Genomic DNA, 12,166 nt, shown 5'->3' with positions numbered 1-12,166 from the left:
GTGAGTCCTTGGACTGGGGCGATTATCTTTCTGGGCCTGAGATAGCCTTCCCAAGTGGCTACCTTCTCAGGTGGTGTGGGGTTCCTAAGTTTAGGCTCTCTAAGATTAAAATTGGCCTGGGCAATTGGGGGGACCTGCTGGCACGGTTGGGCTCAAGAGCTGGACTTGCAAATATCAGTGAGATCTTGAAGGTTGGCAAAGGCCTGGCCTGCTTGTGCAGTGATTTCTGAGCCTGACCATACACCTCCCTTACCGGAAGCACATTGGAAAGCCAGGGCAACTGGGACATCAGGACAGTTGGTAAACAACCCAGTTTTCCCCAGGTAAGTCATGACGGCTGCCTTGGGCAATCTGGGTATGTGTCAAAAGAGTTCAGGTGGACCCACCTTGGGTAAAATGTGTTCAACTCTAGTAATGCCCCTCTGAGTGGCTCTGCACTCAGGCTGTCCATCTGGCATGTGAACTTTGTGCTCACCTAGGCCCTGGATGAGCCATACACAATGGCAAGCAGGTCTGAGAAATTTAGGAGAGACTCAATACATTTCCAATTTGCAAATATCCAATTGTTCTAGGGGCGCATTTGATTGTCCAGGAGCTTGTAACTATCCTCAGGTCGAAGTATTTGAACGTGAGTGTTGTAAAATAGCCAAGAACCCAGAGCAAGTACAGACACAACCAACCAGCATAAGGGCTCACAGTTGCATTTGATACATTTGTTTCTTGTCCCTTTTGTAGCTGGTCTCCCAGGGAGCTGTATCCTTTTCAGGGGAGAGGGGGACAGTTGTGGATTTAGGGGCCTTTTATATCCATATCGATAGGAGTGTGGCTTCCTGACTATCGTGTGTGGTTTAGGGCCTCCACCAAAAGCACAAGAACTTCTTTCCCTGTCATTTTTGGCTACGGCTGGTGTTCACTAAGTGGAGGTTGTCATCTCCTCTCTTAGTGGTCCACACTGGTCGTAAAGTTAACCCTGGGGCAATTATTACTATTTTCTGCAAGGGAGCAGAGAGGGCATTAGGATTTATTAACTAGCCTTTACATCCTGCAAACTCCGGTAAAGGTTTTGGAGCAGGGATAAGAGATAGGATTTTCCTGTGGTCTCACAGCAGGGCCGTCGGAGTCCCTCAGGGCATTCTATTGTCACTGTGTCATAGGATGTGCCCTGCCCTCAGCACTCATGGGAGGACAGATGGTTAGGAAATCAAACAAGAAGCGGGAAGTGAGTGAGGAGGTAAATACAAACGTAGATTCTTTATGAACACAGAATCCTTTTACCTCCCTTTGAAAATTAATGAGCAGAGATGTGGTGGCTTATGAAAGTTGGTATGAGGTCTTTTAAAGCCCAGTATTCTAGAATGTAATAGGACCAAGGCCTAAAGCAGGAGAGAGACCCGTTTAGGGGGACCATTGCATGATTGTAGCTAACATTGCAATTCTTTAAGGAGGCCATTATGTCTTTTAGTTAAACCTGCTACTGAGGGTAATAGAAGGGTAAAAGTTCCATTGTGTACCTTGTTCCAATACTCATGCTTGTATGGACTTGCAAGTCAGGGGAAACCCTTGATCAGAGTCTATGATCAAAGGTATCAACTTAGACTAATGCCTGTATTGTGAAGTCCACACTGGCTTGCCCTTTTGGGTAGGCAAGCGTTAGCTTGTGTGTGTACCACGTAAGATCATATCATGTGGCACCTGAGGAGGGCAGTGGAGCAGTATAATCGATTTGCCAACTGGTGTGAAGTAACCAGCCACAGGGAAGAGCTCCCCACTGAGCAAGTCTCCAGTGTTTAATGGAGTTACAAGAGATACATTTGTGGATAACCTTTTTTCCAGGTATAGTCCCAAGGCAGAGCCTGGATACCACTATGGCCATGTGTCTTATGTTTATCAAACTAAATTTGGTTTGCCCCTTGGCGAGTTAAAATTAGACTCCCCACCAGAAGTAGTTGTCACACAAAGTAAGGTATATTTGCAACAAATAGGAGGCCACGCAGAATCATTTTCAATGTCATGGCTATCTTCAAAACCGGAAAGCAGGGGCCTTTTATTTCAGATGGCAAATGACTATTCAAAAGGGAGAGATCTATATCCCCTTTCACAGACTCAGTTGGAAAACACACTTCCACATACACTGCAGGTTATGGTAATAAGGCCTAAGCTCCTTCTGGAGAGGAGATCTTAGCGTTAAATATGAGGCAAAGGTCATAGGCGGTGCTCTTGTGCTAAGGCTTAGTCTAATTCAGGGTGGCTGGTGATTGCATCTCTTAAACAGTTAAATGCTTCCCAACTCACCCTTGAGTTCTTCGGGGCAGTTAGTCAGTGACACTATGAGCCCAGATGGCCAGAGTTGATGTGTTGGGGGTGGTGTACTTGCGACTCTGAGACTCGAGGCTAACCAGTGCAGCTGTTTGGCATTTTTATAGGTTGTCTGCTGTGGCATCAATGGAGCCTCTGATGTGTGGGCCCAGGTGAGAGCTGAGACATGGGTTACCGAAAGGGGAGGAGAAAGTGCACCAATGCTTGCCAAACGTGCACTGCTCAACACAGTTTCCTTTGTAATAAAAACATTAAACTTTTTCTACATTCCAGGCCATCTTGCAAAGTCTTTAGCAGCCACCCATAAGTAAGTAAAAAGATAGACTTCAGGTATCTTGGGAGGGCCAAACAGGCAGCTTTCAATTCAACTCCCTTCTGGTCATGGATAACCTAGAGGTGGGTGGGATGACACTACTGGCTTGTGAGATGTATTTTGTGTGATGGTGTCACTGCTAGCTTTCTCAATGTTACTAAAATTTGGCACTGTTTTGTGAACAGTTCTGAATTAGTCAGTATTGTTTCTTGAGCCTTTCTATCTTCTCCTTGTCATTTTCCTGCCTGAAGCAGGCCTAGGGTGTTTACTTGGCCACATTTGTCATATACACTGATCTTCCCAGAGGGGCAACTCTTTCAGAAGAATTTTAATATGTTGACTAAACAAAAAAGCCCAAGGAGAAATTATAAAAAAATGAAAGGGGCACAATTGCAGCCTATCGAAAGCATTCAATCACAATAATTATGGACTAGTTCTTAACAGCAGAAGCTTATGCTACAGCCATACATATGTGAACTAAAATCTGAGAACGTAGATGGCCTTCTCTAAGACGAAGGGAGAATCATTTTAGGGAAGACTGCAGGTGGCACAGCTTTCCGTTAGGTTCCATCTGTCAAGGTTTGCTGTAGAAAGCCCCGTGGATTTGATGGATGAATGTGGTCATAAGAGCAAGCAATAGTTGCAGGTATACGTGTTAAAGGTGCACCAGGTTCTGAACAACTGTTACTCCCAAAGTTCTTTGATTGTTCCTCTTTGGTCCATGATTGTCCCATATTTTAACAAAATGATCTAATAAAAATTTGCTTCTCTGTGATAACATGATTGAGTGTGTGCCATTAAAAAATATAGAAAATAAATGTAGATTTTTCATAAAAGATGTTCTTAAAAGTTCATCAATGTTGTAAGCATTGTGCTATTTTTGCATCCATACATTTTCAAATGGTGTTTGAAAATTTAGGAGAACTGGAATTACTAAGTTATTTGCTATATTATGCTGGCTTTACAGAAAATATGTAATGGCTTAGGAGTATTTTGTGTTTTGTATTTGTAAGTGTGCCTTTCTTTGTGTATGAAATATTTACAAAGATCAAGTATATCAAATTAATAATTTTTTGAACCTGAGAAAATTTGATAAACATGGAGTTAATGTTCAGGGTAATTTGATCAGTCAGTTGTTTCTTTGACTTCCTACCCAACTACAACCCAGTAAGTGCGTTAGGGCTGCATGGGCACACGTGGCAGTCTAGTCTTGACTCCCAGCTCTGGACATTTGGTAAAATACTGTGGAAAGTTTCTTTTTATGTGCAAGAGAGAAGTAGCAAAGAAGCATTTTCCAAATTTTCCCAAATAGATATGTGTTCAGCTCCTTCCTCCTAAACCTTCTGATTGTCTGAATCCTAATCATCCTTCTAAGCTGGTTCCCCTCCCACCTCCAGGCCAGCCCTGCCACCGGGAAATGTCATTCTGGGATTTCTCGAGCTCTGATCCCCTGTGATGCTGGAAGGGAGCCTATGCATTGCTGGTCATCCTTTCAATATGTGCCTCACCTTATAGACCATATGCAGTGTGTCCTCTTGTTCCCCAAGGGACTAAAGGAACACTGACTGACAAATGCCTGCTAATTGCTACTTCCCTAGAGGCTAAAAACGCTAACCATCCCACTCCAGAAATGTCTATAAAATTTCTGCTATTGTATCTCATCTCCCTCCCACCCCAAATCTAGGCAAATCAGTTTTTGGCTCTAATGAGTCAGAAGGGAAGAAAATATGCAAAACAGAGACTGGACTGCATAAGAGTCTTTAGGGAAAAAAGTCTTTAATTTTCACAGAAAGTGACAAAAATTGAGTGCCTTTCCTTCCTGACCCATAGACTTCAGTCTAGCTGAGTATGGGTTGCTGAGCATCATGGATGGAGCCCAAGCTGATGTGTCTGATTGACAACATCTGAGACATTTCCTGTGTCACTATCCGCATTCAGGGCTTCTGGTAGAAGTCAGGACAAAGGCCTCAATGCTAGTATTCATCAGCAAATGGATACTCAGGGTGGTCAGCAGCACTACAATGAGACAGGACAATGCATACATGGGGTCAATTGCTGTTTCTAGGATGGTAGAGAAGTGATATCTCTGGAGCTGTCATTAGGGTAGAGTCAAACATTTTATTTCCTGACTGGTTGTGAAGTCTGCCTTTCTTTCTTTCACAAACATAACTTGATAACAATCAAAAAACAGTAAGAATAACTAAATCATTAAATTATATTCTCTGCCCAGAACTTAATACACAGAACATAGAGTCAAATATTCAAATATGCTTCTCTCCCTAGCTACATTTGTCAAGAAGGTAATGAGATAGACCGCCCTTTCTCATCTTAAATCCTCAGGGGAAGAAGAGACTGATTCTGCCTTGTTTTGAACAGGAGATGCCCAGCTACATGCTCAGCACAAATCAATACTTTAGGTGATACAGGTTACTGAATGTAATTTCACTTCCATTTTTTTACATTTATTAATGATTTATGAACTGCCCACCACATACAGCACATCTGCTTAGATTTAGAAATGGAAAGAATGTAGTGTAAAAATCGGGTCCCTTCCCCAAGGAGCTTATTGTACAGTAAGGAGATCTCTATTCTGCAATAACCCAAAATAGAAAGTGATAGAGAAATGACTGCTTATTATTAAAATAGATAATTAACTGTAAGAATTACAGAATGATTTCTACTCTCTTTTTCTCTCTGTGTGATTTGCCTCTCTTCTTCATTTGTCTCTATATTATCAAACAGAATAATACATCTAACAACATTTTAGTATTTGCAACTTGCCATTATGCTAATCCTTTTCCATACATTATCACATTTATTACTACTATGAATTGAAATTCTCCCAGGCAGAAAGAATGTACATTCCTCCTGTTCCCTCAAATAAAATGAAGCTTTTTTCTCAAAATTCCAGAAACTTAGAGCATGAAGCAACAGTAAAGTTCTTTTGGAGGCTATAAATCCTCTCCAACAATGGTGCTTTTGCCTCCACACTCTTCCTTCGGTTTAAATCTCTTTTTGAAACATTGTCCTCTGCATTGAGATCTCCATATTTCAGAAAATCTAAACCAAGAATTCCTATGGACCCCACAAGGACAGTCTTTTTGGAGGGAAATGCAGTACTTGGGTCCTGGACAAACATGCAGTGAAACGGAAGGGAGAGATTTGGAAACTTATGAAGGGCATAAACTTGGCAGGATTTCATGAAGATTCCATACGGGGGGCATGGGCATTTCTGGTGTGGACCACAAGCTTGATGGAGAAGACTTTAGTCTGATAAAGATTTGAGAAGTTGGAAGAAGATGATAAACATTTGGAAACATTGAATTAAGCTACACTGGTTATATCCACAACGTACGTCCACCGGATTGTTGTAGAAATGGGTGGCCTACATGGAAGATGTGGATTCAGCAATGATATCTAGCTTCTTTGAAAGTTCCTTGGAGTGATGAGAGCAGGACGTATGTGTGTAAGTCCAAGCTGACCCTGGCCCACTCACCCTGTTGTTGTGTCAGTGAACAAAGCTCTGGAGCGAGTCTGGGATGAGATTCCAGAAAACTCCTGTCTCATCCCTGACTCAAACTGGTATCTGTCTTCCTGGTATTGGGTAAATTTTAACAATCATCATACATTCATTATCAGAAAATAAATTAAGGCAAGCACAATTTACCAAAGTTACTTACATTTTTAATTGAAAATATCGAAAATTTTGGTTTAGGCCGTCTAGGATTTTCATGTCCTCTGAAGTCAACTGGAATTCAAAAATCTGTCAAAGAAGTAGAAGGATTTTTAGATTGTGTAATTGCAATTTGGGAAATCCAAGCAAATCAGACCGTGGTGCAGAGGCAATTATCAAAATGTCTTAGGAGTTTCCAAAAGTTTTTAAAGACATCAAACAAAATACTCAAGTGGTAATAAATACAAGGCAAAATTTAAATAGAAATTCATTGCCAGATATAATATACTGAAACTGCACAAAACTACAGACAAAATGGAGATCTTTAAAGGACCAGAGGGAAGAAAACTGACATTACTCAAAGAGATAGGGTCATGCACTTAGAAGATCCAAAAGAATCTAGAGATAAATTATAAGACTATACAACAAAATTTAGTAATTTGGGAATACAGGTGGATTTCTATATTCCACCAATGAACAGTTAGAATGAGAATAAAAAATTTTCAAGATAATTTAAACTAATAATTGTCCAACTATTAATGATGTCGTATTCAAAAGACACAGTAACTGGCTTGAAGAGGATATCATTGTCTAAATGTGGAACAGTTCAAGCACCACAAACTATATCAGTAATGGCTAAAACTTGAACCAAATAAATCCATAAACTCAAAGTAATACTCCTAGATAGTGATAAATAGAGAAGGAAGATAGATAGATATAGATAGATAGATAGCTGGCACCATGTTAACAATTTCACAAGTGATGAATCTAAGTTATGCATTTATTGCATTATTCTTTCAACCTTTCTGCACATTTGAAAATCTTCAAAATAAAAAATTAGGAAAAGTCATTGAAAGGATATCAAAATTACTAGTTATCCTTGAAAAAATCCAATAAAGGGATTGTGTAAATGCCTTTGTGGAGAAGGTTGTGAAATTTATTAAAATATATAAAGAACAGAAAAGTAATTAAAAATTCATATCATAATCGTAGATTGGAAATCTCAATATTGTAGAGAGGTCTTTCTCCAAATTCTTCTACAGTTTCAATGCAATATGAACCAAAGATTTACACTTTTACTTTTTGTGGAAGTTGATAAGTAATAGTACATTTTAACTTTACATAAAAGAACAACTAGTCAAGAATAGCCAGGACATGATTACAGAAGAAAAAGGAATGAAAAAACATTTTTACCATTCTGGAAAGCAAGAATTATTTTCCACTATAATTAGACAGTACAGAAAAGTGAGTAAGTAGTTTAATGGAAGAGAGAGTCCAGAAATGGACTGCGGGACATTTGATATGTGACAGAGATGACAGTGAAAATCTGTGGGAAAATATGGCCATTTGGATTTCCGTTTAATCATATACATAATTGGGTCTATTTTCACATCATATTAAAAGGTCAATTCAGAGGTATTAGAGACCAAAATTTGAACAGAAAGACAACAACACTTTTGCAAGATTCTCTACCCCGTGAATCTGGCCTAGCCTGTAACTTGCACTAGACGAGATAATTTGCCAGAGGCGGTGGTGAGCCCATTCTGAGTCTAGACTTGAAAAGATGCTGGAAGTATCCACCCACTGCCTTGGGATCATGCCGCTGTGACAAGATTAGGAACAGGCTAGTTGGCTATGGTCTAGTCTATTATTTGAAAAATTGTATGGAACAGAGTTTAAGCACATCTGACAACAGTTAAATCAACCTTCTAAAGCAGAGCTGCCTGGTTGTTCTGCATTTGACTGCAAATACATGAGAGAGCCCAGCCAAGAATAGCACTGCTTAGTTGATCACAGACTGATTGCCAAACTACAGATACATGAGCTAAATAAATGGCTTCTGTAGCAAACCTCTACATTGGGGATAGCTTGTTATACAGCTACAGCTAATGGTTTACTAATGGTCTCTCTACACATAGATAAAAAGACTGATAACTTAATAAAAATGGACAAAGACTTCATAAAACTGGAAAGAAAGATACTAAATACATGCAAAGAAAACTAGGTTAGTATTCAAGGAAATGCAAACTAAAACCACAGTAATTTGGAGACAGAAGATCACTGCTAAAATCTGAATGTTTGCATGCCCCCCCCAAATTCACATGTTGGAAACTTAACCCTCACTGTGCTAATATCAGACAGTGGGGCCCTTGAGTGGTGATTAGTTGATTACAATGGAGCCTTCTTGAGTGAAATTCATGCCCTCATAATAGAGACCTGAAAGAGCTCCCTTGCGTCTCCTATTGTGTTAAGATACAACGTGAATTCTGTGACCCAGCAAAGAGCTCTCATCTGACCACGTTGAAACCTTGATCTCAGACTTCCGACCTTTAGAACCGTAAGAAATAAATTTCTGTTGTTCGTAAGCCACCTAGACTGTGATATTTCACTACAGATGCCCTAACGGACTAAGAAAATCACGTAATCCAATTCCCTCCTTTTAGAATGAAGGAAATGAGATTCACTTGCACAGGGCTGCAGAGCACATTGCAGAATTCATGCTGAAACTAAAATCTCTGTTTTCTGTCCAATCTGAATTCCATCCAGCCATGCTACCTCTCCTGTTGCCACAGTAGGAGAAAACTAGGGGGAATACACGTAAGGCACACATACATGGGAATTAACAGGTAACACAGTTGGACCCAAATATGTCTTGAGAGCCTTACAAAGAAGAATATATGTGAAGGATATTATTTAGGAGGCCTGTGCCCACAGCCTCACTCATCACCTGCACAGTCTCTTTGATCCGCTTCTCATTGTAACTCTTGGCCAGGACCACCACCCCACGCTGTAGCTGGTAGCGAAGGGCAATCTGTGCTGGAGTTCGCTGGTACTTTTTTGCCATGGCACAAAGGACTGGATCCTCCAAGAGAACTGGGGAGCTCTGGTCCACCCTGGAATGAAATGTAGAAATGCTGAAGACCTGAGGGTGAGTTTTCAGTTTGTTAGGAGGCTTCCCAAATAGGTCCTCTCTAGACCAGTGCTTCTCAAAAGATGGTCCCTGGACCAGCAGCATCAGTATCATCTGGGATCCTGTTACAAAGGCAAATTCCAAGGTGTCACCCAAGACCACCTGGTTCGGAAACTTTGTGTTTACAAAGCCCTCTAGGTCATTTTGATGCATGCTTGAGTTCAGACTAATGCTTCCAAAATCATGTTTTTTTTAAATTTTTTATTTCTCAATGGCTGTTTTTCTTCTCTGGTCATAGCCCCAAAGAAAGGAAAATAGCATGGAAAAAGAAAGAGAAAGAGAACATGGATATTTTTAACTTTTCTGAGATGTTGATAAAAATTGAGTGGACCCAAAATGAGAACAATTGATTTTATCATTACTTACAGTGTGCAATATTTCTGTAGAAGTTTACAAAAATGATTCATATTGTAGTTTTTTTAAATCAGGATAAAGCTTGGAGCTAAATATTGTTATCCTGATTTCAGACACAAAGTAAGTGAGGTTTAGAGAGTATATTACTAGAAAGGTGTTAATTAGTAAATACGTATCTAAATCATGACTTAAGCTTGTGTCTCTTGTCTCAATTTTTGGATTATATATAGATTGTAATGCAGACATTTGTTATTGTAATGCAGACATTTGTTATTGATTAATCTGCAACCAGGCACATATACTGTAAAATCATTGGCTGGGTTATGGAATGATAAAGGAGCAGGATTTTTTTCCATCCCTCTCCTCTTTCCCACAAACTTGTTGAGAGTTAATTCCAGAAGACTGAATACGATATGATTGAAAATACTTCATTAAAAATGATGTTTCAGGTAAAATCCTCATTTTCTTGCTTTCTTTTTTAAAAGGTCTTACTTTTTTGTTTTTTTCTTCTTCTTCTCCCCAAAGTCCCCCAATATATAGTTGTATGTTTTAATTGTACACACTTTTCATTATGCTATATGGGACACCACCTCAGCATGGCTTGATGAGTGGTGCCATGTCTGTGCCCAGTATTCAAACCAGCAAAACCCAAGATGCCCCAAGCAGAGCATGTGAACTTCACCATTCAGCCACAGGTCTGGCCCCCCCATTGTCTTCTTTACCATATTTTTGGACGTTGGCTTCCCAAAGCACTATAGGCAACTAGGACAATATCTTTTGACTTGCAGAAATCCAACAGTTTCCTCTGGTTGAGATAAGGATGACATTCCACCTGTAGAATACCAAGAGAGAAGTGTCAGACTATATGAAATTGAAACAGTACTATGAAAGAGAAAGGCTAAAAGGAAGAAAGAGCTGAATAAAAAGCTGTGTAATATTCAATTTAAGCTGGAAATATCAACATCAAGTAATGATTGTTTAAAAAATAAGTATTATCTCTCTGTTCCCTAAAAGGGTTAAAAAAAAAAAAAAAGAAAATTACATTTTTGAGAACAGGGGACTGACTGTATGGAGCATATCTTGGTTACTCAGTATGATTGTACACTCCAAGGAGACATGGCCAATTCCAGATCTGGGACAAAAAAGAACTGTTTGAGCCTTGGACAAATTGTGCCAGAAAAACAGAAACTACTCAAAGACTCATGAAGGAATGTCTAAAGGACAAAAGAGCCAGTTTGATGGGGATCCCACTGGTGACATTTGCGTAGATTTGAGCATCAAAGGGAATAATGACTAAAAGCCATTATAATGCACGGAGTAAGTAAAAATCCACGAGTCCATAGTGATGAGAGAGAGGGAGAGAGAAGAAAAACCTTTGTTTCCACTGATGGTGATTGCTACATAACTGCTTTCTGGTAACACTGATAACTAAAAGGAAGGAATTAAGTTTCTACCCTGCCTTATGGGAATAATCATATTTCATCCTGACTTGATGACAGAGTTTTCGTTTTACAATAAATTGTCAGGTAAAAAAATTAAATGGAATGTTTAAAATTAAAAATAATTACTTACAAATCCCAATGAAATAACTAAATCAGGGTAAAATCTTTGATAGATACTCAACCTTTACTTGAAAATTTGGGGCCATGGGACTTTGCCTAATTACCGTCATCACCCAACAGATTGCTAGGTAATTTCAAAGGGGAAAATATACATCTACAAAGAAAAGACCTGGATACCACTTGTTTAAACAAGAGAACAAAACTAACATCTCTCTCAGTGGTGAGATAACAACTTGTCATGATGAGCTTCTCCTAGAGTGCAATTGGAGGGACACAGCATGCAAAGGACATTTTCTTGCCAAAAATGTTTAACCTTAATATAATAAGACATTCACATCTAACGTCTAATTCACAGAAACTAGGAATAGAGAAATAAGTTATGTAATATCACAAGATAACAACGGGATAACTCCAGAATATTCGATGAAAACCTATTGGATGCTATGGTAAAAGAAGGGTTGAGTGACAATTTGAGGTTAAGAGAGCTTAAGAAACATGGGTCAAAGTAATATGTGGCCCACAGTTGGCTCCTGATTAAAAGGAAGATCTATAAAAGACATTGGGAAAACCACAGGAAAGTTTGAATATGAATTGCATACAAGACCATATGCTTTCTGAGGTCTGTAAGGGTGAATTGTCATGTCTACAGCTTACTTTGAAGGTCTGCAAAACATTACATATAAGTAGGCATATATGTCCATATATATATAGCAAAGCAGCAATATGGGAAAAATTTCTGAAATAGCAAGGAAAACATGGATGTCTTTTACCATACTCTCAACTTTCTGAATATCTGAAAATTTTCATAATTAAAAATTGAGAGTTGGGGCTGGCCCCGTGGCCGAGTGGTTAAGTTTGCGCGCTCCGCTGCAGGCGGCCCAGTGTTTCGTCGGTTCGAATCCTGGGCGCGGACATGGCACTGCTCGTCAGACCACGCTGAGGCAGCGTCCCACATGCCACAACTAGAGGAACCCACA

The 12,166-nt window shown here is 39.6% G+C and overlaps 1 protein-coding gene across 4 annotated transcripts in view; it reads right to left on the bottom strand.

The window, feature by feature from the left end:
* Window positions 1–4,388: 4,388 nt before the first annotated feature.
* Window positions 4,389–12,166, bottom strand: part of LOC124249199 (aldo-keto reductase family 1 member C23-like protein) — a 29,562-nt gene continuing 21,784 nt past the window's right edge. For all 4 annotated transcript variants that reach the window (XM_046680087.1, XM_046680089.1, XM_046680090.1 and 1 more), the window contains 4 exons: window positions 10,350–10,459; window positions 9,031–9,196; window positions 6,310–6,392; window positions 4,389–4,645 (listed from right to left, as the gene is read on the bottom strand). In XM_046680087.1, coding sequence (XP_046536043.1) covers window positions 4,603–4,645; window positions 6,310–6,392; window positions 9,031–9,196; window positions 10,350–10,459 — 402 coding nt within the window. In that variant the 3' untranslated portion in view covers window positions 4,389–4,602. The remainder of the gene's footprint in view (window positions 4,646–6,309; window positions 6,393–9,030; window positions 9,197–10,349; window positions 10,460–12,166) is intronic.

Source organism: Equus quagga, chromosome 12, assembly GCF_021613505.1.
Source record: "Equus quagga isolate Etosha38 chromosome 12, UCLA_HA_Equagga_1.0, whole genome shotgun sequence".
Taxonomy (NCBI): Eukaryota; Metazoa; Chordata; class Mammalia; order Perissodactyla; family Equidae; genus Equus; species Equus quagga.
Note: the sequence above shows the minus strand (reverse complement) of the source record. Positions and strands in the feature narration are given on the sequence as shown.